This window comes from Akebia trifoliata, chromosome 12 (assembly GCF_017979445.1).
Source record: "Akebia trifoliata isolate Shusen 1 chromosome 12, ASM1797944v1, whole genome shotgun sequence".
Taxonomy (NCBI): Eukaryota; Viridiplantae; Streptophyta; class Magnoliopsida; order Ranunculales; family Lardizabalaceae; genus Akebia; species Akebia trifoliata.
The window spans coordinates 33637926-33660546 of NC_141386.1; the positions used below are offsets into that span (position 1 = coordinate 33637926).

Sequence of the window (22621 nt, forward strand, 5' to 3'; positions counted from 1 at the left end):
GGCGGATATATCTGCCGCTATAGAATATGGTATCCCTCGCTACATGTTTGAAAGTTTGTCGTGGTCGTTATTTTCACACTTTTCATAAATTGAAATGCATCAAACCATATCGTTAAAATACCAGAATATACACAAAGATTAGACTTCACTTTTTTCAACTATCTATTAGTAAAATAAAATTTATTATGAATCATATCTAATTATAACTATTGTAATATATATAATACTTGTATATATGAACATGTAAATATTGTCATGCACTCATGGGAAGTTATTGAAGCAACTGAGAATCACAGACTACATCTAAATTCAACTAATATCTTAGAATTTTAGAAATATCTCAACCACTTTTTTAAGGAAATATAGTTCTAGAAGGTATGAAAAACTTCAAAACTCCATTATAAGAAAGACTTAAGAGATTATGAGATGTGTTGGAGCCTTGAGAAATAGGAATAAATTTAGACAATTCATCTTTTGTTGGGGCCTTGAGAAATAGAAGAAGAGATTTTCTTTTCTAACCACTAATTCAAGTTGCATAAAAAACTAAGATATGAAATCTAATACCAATTGAAAGATGATTAAAACCAAGTCAAATTTTATTGTTTTGATTGGTAGAGAATGCTCATTAAGTCAAACTAACTCCTTGAGAGGATTGAGAAGGAATCGCAGATTGGATTGAAAGAATCAAATATGTATTTATATAATTAAGGCAAAGAGTACAATGCCTACCTATGCACGAAAGGTTATGAATTTAATGTGTTCGAGGTTTGAAACATTAGTAGAGACTTCTATTTATATCAAAAGGTCGATAATCTCTATTTAAAATATAGATTAAAACTAAAGTATTTAGAAAGGAACTTACATATCCCATCGAATATGCGAGCTACAAAGACAACCAATTGATAGATATTTTGACCAATAATATTCCTCAACCTTGTTATAGTGATAAAATTCACATCCCCAGCTAGATGCCTTGGAACCATTTGGGTATTACATTTTTTTAGGAAACAGCATGAATTCTTTTTTAATTTAAACTCAAATTACAAAAAACAATCTAACTTAAAAGAGGTTCAATAAAAAAAGGGGGGGGGGGGGGGGGGGGGGGAACTATGCAAAATGCTTATAAAATGTAGGAATCATTGTATTTTGAAAACATATCTTTATTTTGTTTTGTTTTTCCTGAATAAAATAGATCTTTATGTAGAAGATCGATATAATTATTTAGCCCTCCCATCCCCCCAACTCCCACTCCCACTGACAGAAAATCCTGGCCTGCCCCTGCTTTTGACGTGTCAACATTTCATTGGTTTTGTTGGAGCGTTAGAAAGTCTCTAAAATACGTTGGTAATAATCACAACACAAGGTCGAAAGCAAAAGTTAACCATCCTTAAGTATGAGATAACCTAGTCTGATTATTTTTCTGAATGTATGATATCGTTTGATCTGGTCTTGATGGAAATATAAATGCACTTGTCTGTCATGAGATAGTTCGTGACGACCTTAATTGGGTACCTCATTTATACTCCACACGTTATTGTCAGATTGGTTGTTGGACCTTAGGAAAAATACTCCAATAGAATGCATGCAAGACGTCACGGCCAACGTCATTGTCTCATTGGTTGTTGGACCTTTTTTGTAAATCACTTTTGATGTGGTTAGAAGTTTTGGAATAGGCTGATTTTTGGTGAGGATGATCTCTATGGTAAAGAGATCATCCTCACAAAAAATCAGCTCATTTTGAAACTTCTAACCCTAGTTTACAAGTTGAAGAATCATGGACTATCTAATTTTTGTAAATCACTTTTGATGGGGTTAGAAGTTTTGGAATAGGCTGGTTTTTGGTGAGGATGATGTCCTCATCATAGAGATCATCCTCACAAAAAATCAGCTCATTCCAAAACTTCTAACCCATGTTTTGAAAAATATTTGACAAGATGTTTGACTTTAGGGTTGCTGGACCGCCCCCTATGTATATATTTCGTGGGCACAAAGGTTGGAGTTGCGCTTGGGAACTGGAGCAATTTATTAGGCCCTTTGCATTTATAAAACTATTCAGACCTCCTTTGAGCATTTGGTGAACATTATTAGTCTCTTGGAAACATTAACCTAATCCCATTGGCAAATAAATAATCCTTGATTAACATTATATTGAGCCCGGCCTAGGAAAAACTTGTTTAAGACTGTGTTGCACCAATTTTTTAATAAATCGGAAAAAGTATCTCTTTCAATTTCTATTAATTCAAGCCATGACGTTTTGGTTATTAGGGATATATATATAGCAATGACAAAAAGTTGATGTTGGATTAAGGGAAGAGTCATGATTTTCTAACTCACCCTCTAACAAATTCCCATCAACTCTCCTCATCATGTATAGAATCATAAATTTTCTTGGGATACACAATTGCATATCTCTATAAAATAGTGCAGTTATTTATTTCAAGGAAAAAAATTATGGTTCTAGCACTAAGTGGGAGAGAGTTTATTAGAGGGGGGGAATCAATTTATCATTATTCTAGAGAGAAATTTATTTTTTCTTTCTGATATCAAAGGAAATCCGGACCAACTTGTGCGCACCAGACTAGTCCCTACACTCCGCACCCAAGCTTTACCCTACTTAGGTGAAATAGTGCATAGTCACCAAGATTTTTTAAGGGAAGTGGGATTCGAACTTGAGCCACCCCAGGTCGGTACTATTCAGCCACCCCCGTGGTGGTTACTCTAAAGAGAAATCACACCCCAATATTATTGATCAACTCAAGGGTGTCTTATAAATTTATAAAAGTATAAGAAATCTTTGTAATTAACATATTTTCCAGGGATTAGCAATTAAAAATCCCTTGGGGTCTACGACTCTGCTTTTGCATCCCATAAAATGGGAAGCCATGATCCTTAACGAAGTATCTGCTCTGCTCCTCTCTCTCTCTCTCTCTCTCTCTCTCTGCATCTAACTCACTTCCATATAAAATGGCAGAAATGATTTCCTCTTCTACAACTAAAAGAAAATAGTTTTATTTTTATTTTTTATGATTTATTTGTTGGACTCACCAAAACTTATTAACATATAATGTTGTATTCAGGGTTGCAGTTGTTACAGGGGCCAATAAAGGAATTGGATTGGAGATATGTAAACAGTTAGCTGAGAATGGAGTTTTTGTAGTATTTATTAACAGCTAGAAATGAGAAAAGAGGTGTTGAAGCTGTTGAAAATCTAAAAAAATCTGGACTATGTGATGTTGTTTTTCATCAACTTGATTTGATGGACTCATCTAGTATTGCTTCCTTGGCAGATTTCATCAATTCTAAGTTTGGCAAGCTTGATATCTTGGTAATAATTCAATACCGATCTTTTAATAAGTTTCCATTTTTTATAATAATGTTCAAACAACGTCTTCAGTTATTGAAAGTGTGTTTATATTTGCTTTCATCTCAATTTATTTATTATGAATCTTTTTCTTACTTTTTTAAAATCTTTTATTGAAATTGTAATCCACCTTCGTGCCCAACTTTTTCTTTTTTATATCACATCAAAAATTCAGTACACATCGCTCCTTTTACATAAAACTATAATTTGGCGTTTGTTAAATTATAATATGTTGTGAGATGTCTACTATTCTTATTAGGCTTGGACAAGTAGGGTTTCTTTATCTTTTTTGCTCTGTGAGGTTTCTTGTTGCTGTGGACAGAGAGTCTGTAATCTTTATTGTTGATAGTACACTACAACAAATATGGCAATTAGGAACGGTTATAAACCGTTCCTAAGCCAATATGAAACGGTTTATAGACCATTTTTAATCGTGGCGTCGTTAATGAATTTAAACGGCTGGAAGCCGTTTTAGATCTCAACATTTGGAACGGGTAAGAACCATTCCAAATTTGCCTTCCCCAAAAACATATTACACATCGGATTTTATAAGACTGATCTCCTAAGTTTGAGACTTTAGACATCGATTACAAACCGATATCTAAAATTGTCATAAACTGATATCTAAACTTTTTTTTTTAAAAAAATTAATTTTTTTTTTATCTGCACCTATTACCCACGATCAAAATAGACCTAAATAGAAAACATCAAAATTATGTATCACATTAATTTATACACAAAAGGAGTTACAATGAGTCACAATTTACAAATCCAAATTACAATGCATCGATAAACCCTTCACAATCATTACATAAGTATAAGTGCCTACAAGAAAGCAATACCATCCCTCCTTATCTTCTTTAAGATCCCCACAATACCCGCAATTGCCTATCAAACAGTCTTTCGTGTCACCACATTACATACTCCCACGATGAGCTTCGACACCTTCAAATGAGTGTTTGAAAAGCAAATGCTCCTGATCAACCAAAGACTATAAAGTGAGAAACCTTCATGTCCACTGTTCAATTCTAAAGGCAGTTCAATCAGAAGCATAAATAAATTGAATACAAATAAAAGTACCTAAGATAAAGGACTCAGAGTCCGTGTTGACAACAAAAAATCAAATTTTATTTGATGTTATTATTTTTTAAACATTACCAAGTGAAGTATTCTCAATGAAAAATTGATGAAAATGAAATTGATAAAATAAAAAACCGATCAACAAGCAAGAAACTAACCTTATAAAATTCATAAAATAATCAATGGTTTTCTCAAGCTTCCATCCTCCATATTCTCCAGCCCATGGAGGAAGTAAGTGGTGGAACAAAGTCAACATCACCTTCATTCCATATGAGCGAACCCTTTGTATGTTCCATTTATATCGCTCCAGTGCTGCATATTTAACCTATGTCGTGCAAAAAACTAAAATAAAATATCATCCAAATTTATCTCTAACAGCAACAAACCCCATCAAAATCGCTTATCTATTTCTTCTACTTGATTCATTGTTGGGCACGATACAAAAGAAAGTGGTCACCTCTGCTGTGGTGTAAAAAAAGTCCCTGAACTAAACCTCTCTCCTCTCTCTGTCAACCAAGAATTTCACTATCTAGTATGCATAAGTTACTTTTACCAAAAAACACAGTTCTAGATCTTAACAAGCAGTTCTTGGATACTGTCACCAAACAATCATGTTGTAATCATAATTATTATAAATGTGCTTTGAAGAGAAGAAAATATGTTAAAGCACTTCAGTAGAGGTGAAACTTGACTATAACACATTGTACTGAAGAAAAAAAAAATGGATACTAGAACTAGAAGACTTAAAATGTTTTAAAGTGAACAGATGAGCCGCGAGGCATTCATGGATGCGTGAACATCATTCATTCTAAGGAGGGAGGCTTGCACCTCACGCTGCTTTAAAAAAAAAAATGCTACTAAGTTATGCTTCACAATGGTGACACTGCCATATGTCTACATAGAGAACACACACTATTAGTGACATTTTGGACTACCAATGTCTTCGTATTCCTATTAGCATAACAGCTTTTGGGCTCGAGATCTGTCCCTGTTCTAACCCATTCATATTTCACTTTCGATATATTAGCAAAATTACTTGATCCAAAAAGAAATTTGTGTTGGTAATTTGTAAATAAATGGAGACAAAAAAAAGGTCTACTTTGTTGTACTTTCCTGCCCTTTATGAGAAAAAAAATGTTCTCAAGCTCATGTACTATAAGTTATTCACTTTCTTTCTCTAGTTGTATCTATTAGTAGTGCAAGTTATAGTATTTTACTTGTATAATGTGCAACTGGACTTAATTGTATCTTGGAGTTTAATTGTATGTTGAACAAAGTGGTGGGGATATCATATGAAACACAATGATATTCATCGTGGTTTCTAGAAAATCCAAAATTAACATCGTATGTTTCTTATCTAAGGCTTCAATTTCCAATGTGAGGCATTACCTACGACCAATTTATTGTTCTAATCGTGTTGTTTCAGTATATCTCCAATGAAAGGGCTAAAGTGATACTAAGTGATGTTGATGGTCTCACTGAGGAGAGAGTTGATGGAGTGTTGAATGAGTTTCTAAAGGACCATAAGGAAGATTTGCATCAAAGCAAAGGCTGGCCTACTGCCTACTCGGTCTCTAAAGCGGTTGTGAATGCTTACACAAGGATTCTAGCAAAGAAGTACCCTGATTTAAGCATAAATTCTGTTTGTCCTGGTTATGTCAAAACAGACTTGAATGCCAATACTGGGTTCTTGACTGTTGAAGAGGGCGCCGAAACTCCTGTGTGGTTAGCTTTGTTACCTGATGGTTGATCTTCTGGCCTTTTCTTCTCTCGGAAGGAAGTAGTATCATTTTGACTGAAAAAAATAAAAGAAAGGTCTTATAGAAAGAGAATAAATGTCGATGTTCGACACTTCAGTGGCTGTTCTACTTGTTTGTATATTATATTAGTTTTGGGAATCAGTTTACTTGTTCTTGAGTTTGACTCGAGCAATCCGGTGTATGACATTAATAAAGTTGCACTCAATATACTTTGTCTTTGTTCTACTTTGAGTGTAGTTCTTTGAATCCAAAGAAGTTTTCTAGAATTCTGGTTTTGCGATGAAAAAAATTGGACCTAGAAAAATTGTTAGTATCATATTGTAGGGTTGTATGTCTTGAAAATTTGGTAAAGTTAACAATGAAAAATATTATTTTAATGATATCGAATATTTATAGTAAAAACCCAAAAAACGTTGGAGAGATGGTCAAGATTATCACGCTTAACAAAGCAGATGTATTGCGTTTGAATCTCCCCTTAAGGATTCATCCCAGAAATTACCCGGTGCCTGTGGGGGGATGGACTGCTTGTGCCCTCTCCCCATGGATTAGTCAGGTGCTTTAAGATCCCTGGAACCACCCAACTGCAAAACTGTCAAAAGCTTGGGAACAGCCCAGCCAAACAGATGTTCAGACACTACATGAAAAAGCTGTAAATTTGACACCAAGGTCCGGCTAAATTTGGCTAAATTCGACGGACCTTAACATCAAATTTACCCCGTGTGTCACATAGTGAGAGAAGATAATCTAGAATCTCTCTACTAGTAAATAGTCACAGAATCACTCTATTGGATAGTTTGAATCGCTCACAACTGTGAAGTTATCATGAAAGTAATCACTGAAATCCAAGTGACGTCATGGCTCACATTACAACAATGCTCTGACACCAATTGATACAAGTAAAGGCGACACCTGCATAAAGAACTAGGATGGTTTTGATACAAAATTAGAAGAGCACACAAGAAGATTATAAATGGTTTTCCAATGTGGTTGAATCAAGATATACTGACAAAATATCTTTATAAGTGAGTCCTAAATATATTAAGGCCCTAAGAATGTCATCAAAGCTTCAAAAGTCTCTTTCTTTTATTTATTTTATATATAACTTGGTAAACGCAATATAGTATTGGACGACCCGATGGGGTTGGGTCAATGATAAAACTAGCGCAAGAGATCACTCTCTCTGGTTGTATAGTGCCCCTGGTCCACAGTAATGACATTGCCTGCTTAAGGTTTTAACCTGCCCAACTTTAAAATGCTTAGTGTTAAACATTGAGTTACTTATTCTGCTCAGGCTCTAAACATTGACTTACTTGATGTGGGAATATGTAATGATCTTGTCGGTGAATCTACTTAGAAAAGGAGAAGAGATAGTGAGACCAAGGGATTAAAGTGGAGCCGTTATGTGTATTTGATGGAATGGAAGAGGGAATTAATTGAGAGTGTTTATAAAATGAGTGGTTTCCTTACTTATTCTGCTGCATGTTAGGAAACTTCTATGGGATTAGGTGGTGCAACAGTAAATACTTGTGTCATCCTAAAAGTTGGGATACCTTGCAATGTATAAAATATATATATATATATTTATATATAATCTCCTAGCTAGAGGTCATTGATCTCTTAAGCCTTTCAATATATCTTCACCTATCCATGCTTGTAAAGTTTTCCAGTGTCAATGAACTGTAACCCAACAGAGTTAAGTGTGTCAAGTGTGAAAAATTGAAACAACAAAGATAATGGAAAACCAAGCCCAGACTCAACCTATTAAGATTTTGAAAAGCAAAAAAGCACTTTTTTGTCTGATATCTCAATTTTTGGGGCGAATTACCATTTCGTGAGTTGAATTTGATAAATTTATGACTGTTCATTTTAATTATCAATACATGAACGATAACGTATTCGAAGGTTTTAAAGTGACTATTTTGCATATTTAAAGTGACTATCCTATTTAAAATAGCGCAACTTGCAAGATAGTCATTTTAAACCTTCGAATTCGTTTCCATTCACGTTTTGGTAATTAAAATGAACAGTGAGCTGGAATCGTACATTCGTCAAAAGTCAATCATGTTTTCATAAATAACTCCCGACTTTTATATAAAAAAGAGTTGTTTAATAAGGTCACTCCTATTATAGAAGATATGTATGCTTCATTACGATAGCACGGGATAAACTTAGTCCAGTTATTTTTTTGAATGTCTAGAAGGTTAGTATTGTTGAGTCGTGATAATCTGACTACCTCACATGGCAAACTCAATCAATTACCTTGACATGGTAAGTTCGGGAACCGTTGATCTGCACTCCTCGAGATACACACCTTAACATTCTCATAAAAATGTATTTCAAGGGAACTGTGTATCCTGAGGAGTACATATCTACAATTTCCAAACTTGTCACGTCAGGTAGTCGATTGAGTTTATCATGTGGGGTGGTCAGATTATCACGACTCTAATATTGTTTGATCAGGTCTTGGTGAAGATATATATGCTCAATCGACTATCTAACGTGACAAATTTAGGAAACGTAGATATATTCTCTTGGGGATGCACGATTCCCTCGAGATACACTTTTTTATGGAGAAGTGCAGCCGTGTATCCGAGGAGAGAAGATCTACTGTACTGTACTTAAACTTGGCAGGGCAGAGTAGTCGATTGAATTTGTCACGTGGGATAGATTAGCACGGTCCAGATGCACTGATCTATTATGACACGATTCCTTAAGTACGTAATTGAGTACCTCATTGATATTCCACACGTCATTGTCTCATTGGTTGTTGGACCTTAGGAAAAATCCCCCACTAGATGCATGCAAGACGTCATGCCCTACGTGGCTAAGACCATTCGAGAACAAAGTCTAGCCGTCAATATTTCCTGGGCACGTTACAATTACAATTCGAAAATTCTGTAATTTATCATAGCCCTTTACATTTTAGAAAACTATTCAGACCTCCTTCAACTGTTTGGTTAACGTTATTAGTACTTTGAAAACTTTAGCCTAACCCCATTGAACAATAATTAATCCTCAATTGGCATTATTAGGTCTGGTCTCAGAAAATCTTGTTAATTACATCTTCCAATTTATACTATCTCAAGCCATAATCTTTTGTTAATTAGGAAAACAAATGAGTCATGCTGAAGTGAGATTGAAATAGACATCGTTTCACACATTATAACCCTCTATTTCCACCAAAATTTGAAATACCTCCTTGAAAATACTATGTGTAATTCAAAGCCAAAATTACTAATCATGTCAAATGGGTATTATAAATTCCAAAAAATACAAGAAGTCTTAGTAGTTAACATATTTCTTAGGGTGTAACATTTAAAAAAAAAATACTTTTCTTTTACGTGGGACAACAAGCCTGTTTTGCATCCTATAAAATGAGAAGTCAAGGAGATCTTGGCACTGCGGTTAGTGTGGGTCTAATGGATATAGATTTTAGTCCATAGTCTTGTTGTGGGTTCTAGATTGTAATGTACTTTTTCATTCATCCTGGTCATCCTTTTGAATCTCGTGACTTTGACTTATAACAAATAAATAATTTGAATTATGTCAAAAAAATATAATTTATTTGAAAAAAAAATAATAAACATAGACTATTAATGAATTATGTCTATTTAGGAAATTTAATGTATAATTGAATCTTAAAGTCTTTGTAAATATGACTCTAAAAATAACTTTATAAGTCCTGATCAGAATCCTTCTTTTTCCATACCTTTACTTAATCTAAGAATGTTATTGATTGTAATTCATCAAATCCAATTAAAAAAACCAATGGATATATTTATTCCAATAATTAGCCATTTCCTTGATCTAGATTCTCTATTTCTAATTGAAATTGTTATTGGAAAAAAAGTTCTGGAAAAAATGGCCATAAAATTACTTAAAATTAACAGTATAAACACTTTGTTTTTAATCTATTTATTATAAAGTCATTGGACTCCCAGAAGTTTTCCAAAACGCTAATTTTGCAAATAGAAGAATATGATATGAGAAAAATTAAATTATAATTCAGGTTTGTTTTTTGAAAATTTGGAAGAGCTAACAATGTGAAAATACAAATTTGATGGTATTAAATTTTATAGTCAAAAAGATTTTTTTAATTATCGTGTATAATTAGACATTTAACATGCATATAGTTCATGAATAATACGCTACGTTAAAAAAATCCGTGTTTGTAAAGTTTGTAAAGTTCCAACAAATTGTTGGTCGGTAGATCAATATAAAGGAGAGGTGATATTATTTCTAGCCAATAATATTAACAAACAAAATTTAACAAAATCAACCTAGGGAAAATCAAACTAGCATGAAATAGAACAAGTAAGAGATAATTAACCACTTCCCGCCAACTTCCAATTTGGAATAGAAATCAAACAAACAAAATTTTCAAGAAAAAGCATTTTGTCAACAGTTAGAACCTTTTCCAAAGCAATTAAACAAAATAAGCCACCTTGGATGGAATACAAGATGAAGAATTTGAGACTATGTTAATAATTTAAATGATAAAATTTCACCCATACTCCACATCTAGACCTTCGATCATCTTCAAAAAAAATAAAAAATGAAAGAGAATTAATAAGGACAACAAGTGGGAACTCTTAACTAATCCAATTGAAATGCATCAAACCATATCCTTAAAATACCATAATATATATTTATATATTGCCCTACATGTTTTGTCCTACATGGGTTAGAAGTTTTGGAATAAGCTGATTTTTTGTGAGGATAATCTCCATGGTGAGGAGATCATTCTCACCAAAAATCAATCCATTCTAAAACTTCTAACTCCATCAAAAATGATTTAAAAAAATGGACAGTCCACAATTTTTCAACTTATGAACAGGGGGTTAGAAATTTTGGAATGGGCTGATTTTTGGTGAGGATTAGGATCTTCTAACCGTAGAGATCATCTTCATAAAAAATCAGCCCATTCCAAAACTTCTAACCCATGTAGGACAAAACACGTAGGGTAAAGCGTAGGGTGCGGAACATTTCCCATATATATATATATATATATATATATATATATATATATATATATATATATATATATATATATATATATAATACTTGTATATATTAACATGTAAACATTGTCATGCACTCATGGGAAGTTATTGAAGAAACTGAGAATCACAGACTACATCTAAATTCAACCATTATCTTAGAATTTTAGAAATATCTCAACTACTTTTTTTAAGGAAATAGTTCTAGAACTCATGAAAAACTTCAAAACTCCATTATAAGAAAGATTTAGGAGATTAATATATATGAAATGTATACAAATTATGTCTTATCATAGACAAGTGTGTTTTCTTTATCCTTTCTATCCTAGTTGTAATTTGTTGTTGTTAAATTTTTAATCTTTTTGCCTCAAAAAGTTTGTCTTAATTCATTCTAGCATCATGTACCTTACATACTCCTTTGATAATAAATAAGATGTGTTGGAGCCTTGAGAAATATGAATAAAATTATACAATTAATCTTTTGTTGGGTCCTAGAGAAATAGAAGAAGAGATTTTCTTTTTCTTACCCACTAATTCAAGTTGCATAAAGATCTAAGATATGAAAACTAATACCAATTGAAACATGATTCAAGCCAAGTCAAAATTTATTGTTTTAATTGGTAGAGATGGCTCATTAAGTCAAACTAACTCTTAGAGAGTATTGAGAAGGAATCACAAATTGGATTGAAAGAGTCAAAGATGTATTTATATGATTAAGGTAAAGAGTACAATGCCCACCTATGCATGAAAGATTATGAATTTAATGTGTTCGAGGTATGAAACATTAGTAGAGACTTCTATTTATATCAAAAGGTCGATAATCTCGATTTAAAATATAGCTCAAAACTAAAGTATTTAGAAAGGAACTGACATTTCCCATCGAATATGAGAGCTACAAAGACAACCAATTGATAAATATTTTGACCAATTATATTCCTCAACCTTGTCATAGTGATAAAATTCACATCTCCAACTAGATGCCTTTGAACCAGTTAGGTATTGCATTTTTTAGGAAAGAGCATGAACTCTTTTATAATTTAAACTCAAACTACGAAAGACAATCTAACTTAAAAGATGGTCAATAAAAAAAGGGGGGGAATTAAACAAAATGCTAATAAAATGTAGGAATCATCGCAGTTTGAAAACATATATTTATTTTGTTTTGTTTTTGCTGAATAAAAAAGATTTTTCTGTAGAGGATCAATATAGTTATTAGTCATCGAGTTATAAATGCACTTGTCTGTTCTGAGATACTTCGTACTTAAACTTGGCAGGTCAGAGTAGTCGATTGAATTTGTCACGTGGGATAGATTAGCACGGTCCATATGCACTGATCTATTATGACACGATTCCTTAAGTACGTAATTGAGTACCTCATTGATATTCCACACGTCATTGTCTCATTGGTTGTTGGACCTTAGGAAAAATACACCAACAGAATGCATGCAAGACGTCACGGCCTATGCCATTCGAAAAATTAAAAATCCCTTTGGGGCTACTATAAAATGGGAAGCCATGATCCTTAACGTAGTATCTGCTCTGCTCCTCTCTCTCTCTCTCTCTCTCTCTCACTCTGCATCTAACTCACTTCCATATAAAATGGCAGAAACGATTTCCTCTTCTACAACTAAAAGGTTCTAGTTTTACTTTTATTTTTTATGATTTATTTGTAAGACTAATCAAAACTTATTAACATATAATGGTGTATTCAGGGTTGCAGTTGTTACAGGTGCCAATAAAGGAATTGGGTTGGAGATATGTAAACAGTTAGCTCAGAATGGAGTTTTTATAGTATTAACAGCTAGAAATGAGAAAAGAGGTGTTGAAGCTGTTGAAAATCTCAAAAAATCTGGACTATGTGATGTTGTTTTTCATCAACTTGATGTGATGGACCCATCAAGTATTGCTTCCTTGGCAGAATTCATCCATACCCAATTCTGGAAACTTGATATCTTGGTAAGATTCAAAATCAATGTTTTTAAATGTTTCTATTTTTTTTCTTAATTCGTTATCAACATTAATATTATTGAAAATGTATTCATATCTGCTTTCAAAATTTCAATCTACGTTATTTTAGATCTTTGTATCGCTTTTTATAGAACCGTCATTTTATATATTCCTTCTAATTGGGATATAATCAATCTTTGTTGAACATGCCCATCATTTTTTTTTTTTTTTTTGTATCAGATATTTAAAAAATACATTATCTATGGCCCTTTTTACATAATCTATACTTGGGATTTTAAGACCCATTAGAAGATAATTAGGAGAGAGGTCAAAGTGATGGTGACCAGAATGTTCGACATGTTGGAGAATTGTTATGAATTCAATCCAGATTCTTGATGATCCGTTAACGACCCGTATGACCTATTTGGTTTGGATTTTGATTTGACTCATTTTATCCTCTTTGTAACCCTGAGTATATAAAGGGTATTTTTAGGATTCATTCTTTCTGTGTAAGAAAGAGAGCCGTCAGAGAGAGTTAAGAATAGGTGCAACAAGGGACTAGGGTTTTTTGATGAACTTTGTAGAAATCTCGTTGTAGATAGTGGATTGATCATCGTTGTCCATGGACGTAAGCATCTTGCCAAACCATGTAAATCGTGTCTCATGTTTCTATTTTCTTTATTTCGTTTTGCTTTTAATCTCTTGCTCGTAGTTCATTTTATTTATTGCACCCTTTCGCACAGCACCACATTTGTCATTCGAGTACCCATTCGTATAGCTATCGTCGTAGTTTAGGTGGAAGTTGGGTGATTGTCCACGTGTACATACTATCAAATAGTTCTTAAGAAAGGCCTTATCCACCTGTATAATCTTCATTTTTTTTAATGTATTCATAATAAGTAAATCAAATTGCTTCGCTGAATTTTTTTTCCTTCTTTTATTTCAAATTTTTGTGCTAGTTGTGAAATGGTCTTAATGAATAGGTAAAAAACTGAAACTCAATGCAGGTTAACAATGCAGGAATTTCTGGAACCATAATAAATGGTGACAGCATAACGGGCCAAAGCAGCGAGGATGCTTTGGTAAGTTTATGATAATTTGGTTTATTAAGAAATATTGTAATTTTAAGTAGAGATATTTAAGAAAAAAGTGGTCAACTTTTTACGACTTCGGTTCACTGATCATTTTAATTATCAAAACGTGAACAATAACGATAATGAATTCAGAGGTTTTAAAAGGGATTATTTAGGAGGTTTAAAGTGATAATTTCACTTTAGACCTGCGAAATTGTCATTTTAAACCGATGAAATAGTCACTTCATTCTGAATTGTTTTTAACAAAAATGTGATTGTTCACGTTTTGGTAATAAAAATGAACAGTGAGCGGGAATCGTAAATAACTCATTTTCAACTCACAAAATAGTAATTCACCCTTTTAACTATAGGAAGTACTAAACTATTGTTCATGAATGCAGCGCGAATTGACGGAAGCAATGAAACAGACATACGAATTAGCAGAAGAATGTCTGAAAACAAACTACTATGGCACCAAAGGAGTGACTGAAGCACTTCTTCCCTATCTTAAGCTTTCCAAATCACCGAGAATTGTTAATGTTTCATCCACATTTGGCACACTAGAGGTACAAAAACTCCTCCTTTATAATGACATATTGGATGAACATTAATCGTCCACTAATCCTATTCATAGAACAATAATTTAGAGGGGAGATTGGTCTCTGTTCTAATCATAGTGACAAAATTCTGCGATTTTTTTTCTTAAAAACCATCGAGTTTTTGAAAAAATATTTGATTTACAAAAATTTTAAAAAAAAACACGATTAATCACGATTTCATTGAAGATTTTTTGAAAAATTCACAAATTATTCTATTTTTAACCTTTTTTGAATTATCATCTTATTGATATATGAAATAAATTCACCATTAATCCGACATTTTTTGAAGCCATCTTTTAGTTCTAATAAATTAGAATAATCACTTGATCCAGAAAGCAATTTTTGTGTTGGAAAAATGCAAAATTAATTGGGGTAAAAGGGTAATTTTCTTATTTTATTCCTCATTTAAATTCTTCAACTTGTGTTCCAGTATGTCCCTAATGAAAGGGCTAAGATGATACTAAATGATGTTGATGGTCTCACTGAGGAGAAAGTTGAGGGAGTGTTGAATGAGTTTCTAAAGGATTACAAGGATGGTTTGTTAGAAAGCAAAGGCTGGTCTCTTACACTTGCTGGCTACATAGTCTCTAAAGCAGCTATGAATGCTTACACAAGGATTCTTGCAAAAAAGTTCCCTACCTTCATCATAAATTCTGTTTGTCCTGGTTTTGTAAAAACAGATCTTAATTTCAATACTGGGCCATTGACCGTTGAAGAAGGCGCCGAAACTCCAGTGTGGTTAGCTTTGTTACCTAATGGTGGATCTTCTGGCCTCTTCTTTTCTCAAAAGGAAGTAAGGTCGTTCTGATCGAAAAAAAAAAAAAAAAATTGGAAAAAACATATTAGAAGAGACTTATAAAGGTGGAACTATTCTATTGTGGATGTTCTACACATATTATTAGAAGAGAATAAATGTAGAACTATTCTATTGTGGATGCATGTTCTACACCTAGGTAGCTCTTTTGCATGAATGTACTTGTATTACATTAAAATAAAATAAAAACTGAGCGTTTGAAAATAAAATGAAAGAGAATTAATAAGGACTACAAGTGACATGAACTCTTAATTAATCCAATTGAGTTTACCTTCTATTTTCTTCCAACCAGGGGCAGAGCTATACAGGGGCGAGTGGGGGGTTATAGCTCCCACTGGACTTCAGAAAAAAGAAAAAAAAAAAAAAGGGTCTATAGAGGCGGATATATCTGCCGCTGTAGAATATGGAATCCATCGCTACATGTTTGAAAGTTTGTAGTTGTCGTTATTTTCACACTTTTCATAAATTGAAAGGCATCAAACCATATCCTTAAAATACCAGAATATACACAAAGATAATAAAACTTCACTTTTTTCAACTATCTATTAGTAAAATAAAATTTATTATGAATCATATCTAATTATAACTATTGTAATATATATAATACTTGTATATATTAACATGTAAATATTGTCATGCACTCATGGGAAGTTATTGAAGCAACTGAGAATCACAGACTACATCTAAATTCAACTATTATTTTAGAATTTTAGAAATATCTCAACCACTTTTTTAAGGAAATATAGTTCTAGAACCTATGGAAAACTTCAAAACTCCATTATAAGAAAGACTTAAGAGATTAATCTAAACAAAATGTTTAAAAATTATATGTCTTATCATAGACAAGTGTGTTTTCTTAATCCTTTCTATCCTAGTTGTAATATGTTGCTTGTTTAAATTATTAATCTTTTTACCCCAAAAAGTTTAACTGTATTAATTCATTCTAGCATCTTACATACTCCTTTGATAATATATAAGATGTGTTGGAGGCTTGAGAAATAGGAATAGCCAATTAATCTTTTGTTGGGGCCTTGAGAAATAGAAGAAGAGATTTTCTTTTCTTACCCACTAGTTCAAGCTGCATAAAAAACTAAAATATGAAATCTAATACCAATTGAAAGATGATTCAAACCAAGTCAAATTTTATTGTTTTGATTGGTAGAGAATGCTCATTAAGTCAAACTAACTCCTTGAGAGGATTGAGAAGGAATCGCAGATTGGATTGAAAGAATCAAATATGTATTTATATAATTAAGGCAAAGAGTACAATGCCTAACTATGCACGAAAGGTTATGAATTTAATGCGTTCGAGGTATGAAACATTAGTAGAGACTTCTATTTATATTAAAAGGTCAATAATCTCTATTTAAAATATAGATTAAAACTGAAGTATTTAAAAAGGAACTTACATATCCCATCGAATATGCGAGCTACAAAGACAACCAATTGATAGATATTTTGACCAATAATATTCCTCAACCTTGTTTTAGTGATAAAATTCACATCCCCAACTAGATGCCTTAGAACCATATGGGTATTACATTTTTTTAGGAAACAGCATGAATTCTTTTTTAATTTAAACTCAAATTACGAAAAACAATCTAACTTAAAAGAGGTTCAATAAAAAAAGGGGGGAATTATACAAAATGCTTATAAAATGTAGGAATCATCGCATTTTGAAAACATATCTTTATTTTGTTTTATTTTCTGAATAAAATAGATCTTTATGTAGAGGATCGATATAATTATTAGTCAACGAGTTCAAATTTAGCCCTGCCATCCCCCCAACTCCCATTCCCACTCCCACTGACAGAAAATCCTGGCCCACCCCTGCTTTCGACATGTCAACATTTCATTGGTTTTATTGGAGTGTTAGAAAGTCTCTGAAATACGTTGCTACTGATCACGACACAAGGTCGAAAACAAAAGTTAACCGTCCTTAAGTATGAGATAAGCCTCGTCTGATTATTTTTCTGAATGTTTAATATCGTTTGATCAGGTCTTGATGGAGATATAAATGCACCTGTGTGTCATGAGATAGTTTGTGACGAACTTAATTGGGTACCTCATTTATACTCCACACGTCATTGTCTCATTGGTTGTTGGACCTTAGGAAAAATACTCCAATAGAATGCATGCAAGACGTCACGGCTAACGCCGTTCGAAAATATATATATATATATATATTTCGTGGGCACAAAGGTTTGAATTTCGTCAGACCTCCTTTGAGCATTTGGTGAACATTGTTAGCCTCTTGGAAACATTATCCAAATGTTTGAATTTATATATATATGGGGGCGTTCAATGGCAAACTTTTTAGCAAATTTTTTGACAAAACATTTTTCAAAACATGAGTTAGAAGTTTTGGAATGGGTTGATTTTTGGTGAGGATGATATCTACGGTGAGGAGATCATCCTCACCAAAAATCAGCTCAATCCAAAACTTCTAACACCATCAAAAATAGTTTACAAAAAATGGACGGTCCACGATTTTTCAACTGGTAAACATGGGTTAGAAGTTTTGGAATGGACTGATTTTTGGTGAGGATGATCTACTCACCGTAGAAATCATCCTCACCAAAAATCAGCCCATTCCAAAATCTCTAACCCATGTTTTGAAAAATGTTTTGCCAAAAAGTTTGCCCTTGAATGCTACCACATATATATATGGGTCCCGTTCGGCACCCTAAGTTTTACCACACACTTTAACAAATGCGTTTTGTCTTACATGGGTTAGAAGTTTCGGAATGAGCTGATTTTTGGTGAGGATGATCTCTACGGTGAGGAGATCATCCTCACCAAAAATCAGCTCATTCCAAAACTTCTAACCCTATCAAAATTGATTTACAAAAAATGGACGGTCCACGATTTTTCAACGTGTAAACATGGGGCTAAACATTTCGGAATGGGCTGATTTTTGGGGAGGATGATCTTCTAATCATAGAGATTATCCTCACCAAAAATCAGCTCATTCCAAAACTTCTAACCCATGTAGGACAAAAAACGTTTGTTAAAGTGTGTGGTAAAACTTAGGGTGCTCAACATTCCCCTATATATATATATATATATATATATAACAAAGACAAAAAGTTGATGTTGGATAAAGGGAAGAGTCGTGATTTTCTAACTTTCCCTCTCACAAATTCCCATCAAACTCTCTCTGCATGATTGTAAATAGAATCATAAATTTTTTTCAGGATTCACAATTGTAGATCTCTATAAAATAATGCAGTTGTTTATTCCAAGGAAAAAAAATTATGAAACTAGCACTTGTTGACGAGAATTTATTAGAGGGGAGTCAATTTATCATTATTCTAAAGAGAATTGATCAAGCTAAGGGTGTCTTATAAATTTATAGAAGTATAAGAAATCTTTGTAATTAACATATTTTCCAGGGATTAGCAATTAAAAATCCCTTTGGGGCTACGGCTGCGCTTTTGCATATAAAAGGGGAAGCCATGATCCTTAACGAAGTATCTTCTCTGCTCCACTTTCTCTCTCTCTCTCTCTCTCTCTCTCTCTCTCTCTGTCTCTCTGCATCTAACTCACTTCCATATAAAATGGCAGAAACGATTTCCTCTTCTACAACTAAAAGGTTCTAGTTTTACTTTTATTTTTTATGATTTATTTGTAAGACTCATCAAACTTATTAACATATAATGGTGTATTCAGGGTTGCAGTTGTTACAGGGGCCAATAAAGGAATTGGGTTGGAGATATGTAAACAGTTAGCTCAGAAAGGAGTTTTTGTAGTATTAACAGCTAGAAATGAGAAAAGAGGTGTTGAAGCTGTTGAAAATCTCAAAAAATCTGGACTATGTGATGTTGTTTTTCATCAACTTGATGTGATGGACCCATCAAGTATTGCTTCCTTGGCAGAATTCATCCATACCCAATTCCGGAAACTTGATATCTTGGTAAGATTCAAAATCAATGTTTTTAAATGTTTCTATTTTTTTTTCTTAATTCGTTATCAACATTAATATTATTGAAAATGTGTTCATATCTGCTTTCAATATTTCAATCTACGTTATTTTTGATCCTTGTATCGCTTTTTGTAGAACCTTCATTTTATATATTCCTTCTACTTGGGATATAATCAGTCTTTGTTGAACATGCCCATCATTTATTTTTTGTATCAGAAATTTAAAAAATACATTACCTATGGCCCTTTTTACATAATCTATACTTGGGATTTTAAGACCCATTAGAAGATAATTAGGAGAGAGGTCAAGGTGATGGTGACCAATATGTTCGATATGTTGGAGAATTGTCATGAATTTAATCCGGATTCTTGATGATCTGTTAACGACCCGTATGACCTGTTTGATTTGGGTTTTGAGCTGACTTGTTTATCCTCTTTTGTTACCCTAAGTGTATGAAGGGTATTTTTTGGGTTTATTCTTTGTGTGTTGCAAAGAAAGCCGTCAGAGAGAGCTAAGAATGGATGTAATAAGGGAGTAGGGTTTTTTGATGAATGAAATCTCATTGTAGATAGTGGATTGATCATTGTTGCCCGTGGACGTAGGCATCTTGCCAAACCATGTAAATTGTGTCTCATGTTTCTATTTTATTTATTTTGTTTTTCTTTTAATCTCTTGCTCCCAGTTCGTTTTATTTATTGCACGCTTTAGCACAGCACTGCATTTTTCATTCAAGTACCCTTTCGTATGGCTATCATCATAGTTTAGGTGGAAGTTGGGTGATTGTCCACATGTACATACTATCAAATAGTTCTTAAGAAAGGCCTTATCCACTTGTATAATCTTCATTTTTTTAATGTATTCATAATAAGTAAATTAAATTGCTTCGCTGAATTTTCTTTTTTCTTCTTTTATTACAAATTTTTGTGCTAGCTGTGAAATGGTCTTAATGAATAGGTAAAAAACTGAAACTCAATGCAGGTTAACAATGCAGGAATTATTGGAACCATAATAAATAGTGACATGGTACAGGGCCAAAGCAGCGAAAATGTTGAGGTAAGTTTATGAGAATTTGGTTTATTAAGAAATTTGGTAATTTTTACTAGAGATATTTAAGAAAAAGTGACCAACTTTTTACCATTTCGGCTCACTGATCATTTTAATTACCAAAACATGAACAATAACGATAACGAATTCAGAGGTTTAAAGTGAAATTGTCACTTTAAACCTATGAAATAGTTTCTTTGTTTTGAACTTTTTTTTAACGAAAACGTGTTTGTTCATGTTTTGGTAATTAAAATGAACAGTGAGCACGAATCGTAAATAACTCATTTTCAGCTCATGAAATAGTAATTCACCCTTTTAACTATAGGAAGTACTTAACTATTCTTCATGAATGCAGCGCAAATTGGTGGAAGCAATGACACAGACATACGAATTAGCAGAAGAATGTCTGAAAACAAACTACTATGGCACCAAAGGAGTGACTGAAGCACTTCTTCCCTATCTTAAGCTTTCCAAATCACCAAGAATTGTTAATGTTTCATCCACAGTTGGCAAACTAGAGGTACAAAAACTCCTCCTTTATAATGACATATTGGATGAACGATAATCTCCCACTAATCCTATTCATAGAACAATAATTTAGAGGGGAGATTGGTCTCTGTTCTAATCATGGTGACAAGATTCTATGATTTTTTTTTCTTAAAAACCATTGAGTTTTTGAAAAAAATATTTGATTTATCAAAAAATCACGATTAATCATGATTTAATTGATGATTTTTTGAAAAATTCACAAATTATTCTATTTTTAACATTTTTTGAATTATCATCTTATTGATATATGAAATAAGGGTCCCGTTCGGCACCCAACCATTTACCCAACCATTTGCCCAACATGTTTTCTCCTACATGGGTTAGAAGTTTTGGAATAGGCTGATTTTTGGTGATGATGATCTCTTTGGTGAAGAAATCATCCTCACCAAAAATCAGCCCATTCCAAAACTTCTAACCCTATCACAAATGGTTTACAAAAAATGGATGGTCCACGATTTTTCAACTTGTAAACATGGGGTTAGAAGTTTTGGAATGGGCTGGTTTTTGGTGAGGATGATCTTCTAACCGTAGAGATCATCCTCACCAAAAATCAGCCCATTCCAAAATTTCTAACCCATGTAGGACAAAACATGTTTGGCAAATGGTTGGGTGCTGAACATTTCCCATGAAATAAATTCTCGATTAATCCTACTTTTTTCAAAGCCATCTTTTAGTTCCAATAAATTAGAATAATCACTTGATCCACAAAGCAATTTATGTGTTGGAAAAATGCAAAATTAATTGGGGTAAAAGAGTAGTTTTCTTATTTTATTCCTCATTTAAATTCTTCTACTTGTGTTCCAGTATGTCCCTAATGAAAGCGCTAAGATGATACTAAATGATGTTGATGCTCTCACTGAGGAGAAGGTTGAGGGAGTGTTGAATGAGTTTCTAAAGGATTACAAGGATGGTTTGTTAGAAAGCAAAGGCTGGTCTTGTCCATTTCCTGTTGCCTACGTAGTCTCTAAAGCAGCTATGAATTCTTACACAAGGATTCTTGCAAAAAAGTTCCCTACTTTCATCATAAATTCTGTTTGTCCTGGTTTTGTAAAAACAGATTTGAATTTCAATCTTGGGTCATTGACCCTTGAAGAAGGCGCCGAAACTCCAGTGTGGTTAGCTTTGTTACCTGATGGCGGATCTTCTGGCCTCTTCTTTTCTCGAAAGGAAGTAAGGCCGTTCTGATCAGAAAAAACATATTAGAAGAGACTTATAAAGGTGGAATTATTCTATTGTGGATGTTCTACACATATTATTAGGAGAGAATAAATGTAGAACTTTTCTATTGTGGATGCATTTTCTACACTTAGGTAGCTCTTTTGCATGAATGTATTTGTATTACATCATTACAAAAATAAATAAAAAAATCGAGCGTTCGAATCCTTATTTTTTTTATACCTTTACCTATCCGGAGCGATAATAACCACAATTTATCATATCCAAATAAAAACTAATTGATATCTTTTATT

The 22621-nt window shown here is 33.1% G+C and overlaps 2 protein-coding genes and 1 pseudogene across 2 annotated transcripts; all 3 read left to right on the forward strand.

Annotated features, from left to right (window-relative positions):
- Window positions 1-2246: 2246 nt before the first annotated feature.
- On the forward strand, window positions 2247-6236 carry LOC147389715 (short-chain dehydrogenase/reductase 1-like; annotated as a pseudogene).
- Window positions 6237-12754: 6518 nt separating this feature from the next.
- Window positions 12755-15861, forward strand: LOC147389716 (short-chain dehydrogenase/reductase 1-like). Its single transcript, XM_086418130.1, has 5 exons — window positions 12755-12835; window positions 12914-13157; window positions 14156-14230; window positions 14623-14787; window positions 15251-15861. Exons 1-5 carry the CDS (start codon window positions 12801-12803, stop codon window positions 15626-15628), a joined length of 897 nt encoding a protein of 298 aa, XP_086274256.1. The 5' UTR covers window positions 12755-12800; the 3' UTR covers window positions 15629-15861.
- Window positions 15862-19179: 3318 nt separating this feature from the next.
- On the forward strand, window positions 19180-22531 carry LOC147389717 (short-chain dehydrogenase/reductase 1-like). The gene is made up of 5 exons (XM_086418131.1): window positions 19180-19229; window positions 19307-19550; window positions 20538-20612; window positions 20959-21123; window positions 21957-22531. The coding sequence occupies exons 1-5, from the start codon at window positions 19195-19197 to the stop codon at window positions 22335-22337; spliced, it is 900 nt and encodes a 299-aa protein (XP_086274257.1). The 5' UTR covers window positions 19180-19194; the 3' UTR covers window positions 22338-22531.
- Window positions 22532-22621: the final 90 nt, after the last annotated feature.

Bases quoted from the DNA above. Each gene is read 5' to 3' on its own strand.
- LOC147389716 (XM_086418130.1), top strand. From the start codon at position 12,801: ATGGCAGAAACGATTTCCTCTTCTACAACTAAAAG. The intron at 14,231-14,622 runs GTAAGTTTATGA...TCATGAATGCAG, and splicing joins AAAGCAGCGAGGATGCTTTG to CGCGAATTGACGGAAGCAAT. The intron at 14,788-15,250 runs GTACAAAAACTC...CTTGTGTTCCAG, and splicing joins CCACATTTGGCACACTAGAG to TATGTCCCTAATGAAAGGGC.
- LOC147389717 (XM_086418131.1), top strand. From the start codon at position 19,195: ATGGCAGAAACGATTTCCTCTTCTACAACTAAAAG. The intron at 19,551-20,537 runs GTAAGATTCAAA...AACTCAATGCAG, and splicing joins TCCGGAAACTTGATATCTTG to GTTAACAATGCAGGAATTAT. The intron at 21,124-21,956 runs GTACAAAAACTC...CTTGTGTTCCAG, and splicing joins CCACAGTTGGCAAACTAGAG to TATGTCCCTAATGAAAGCGC.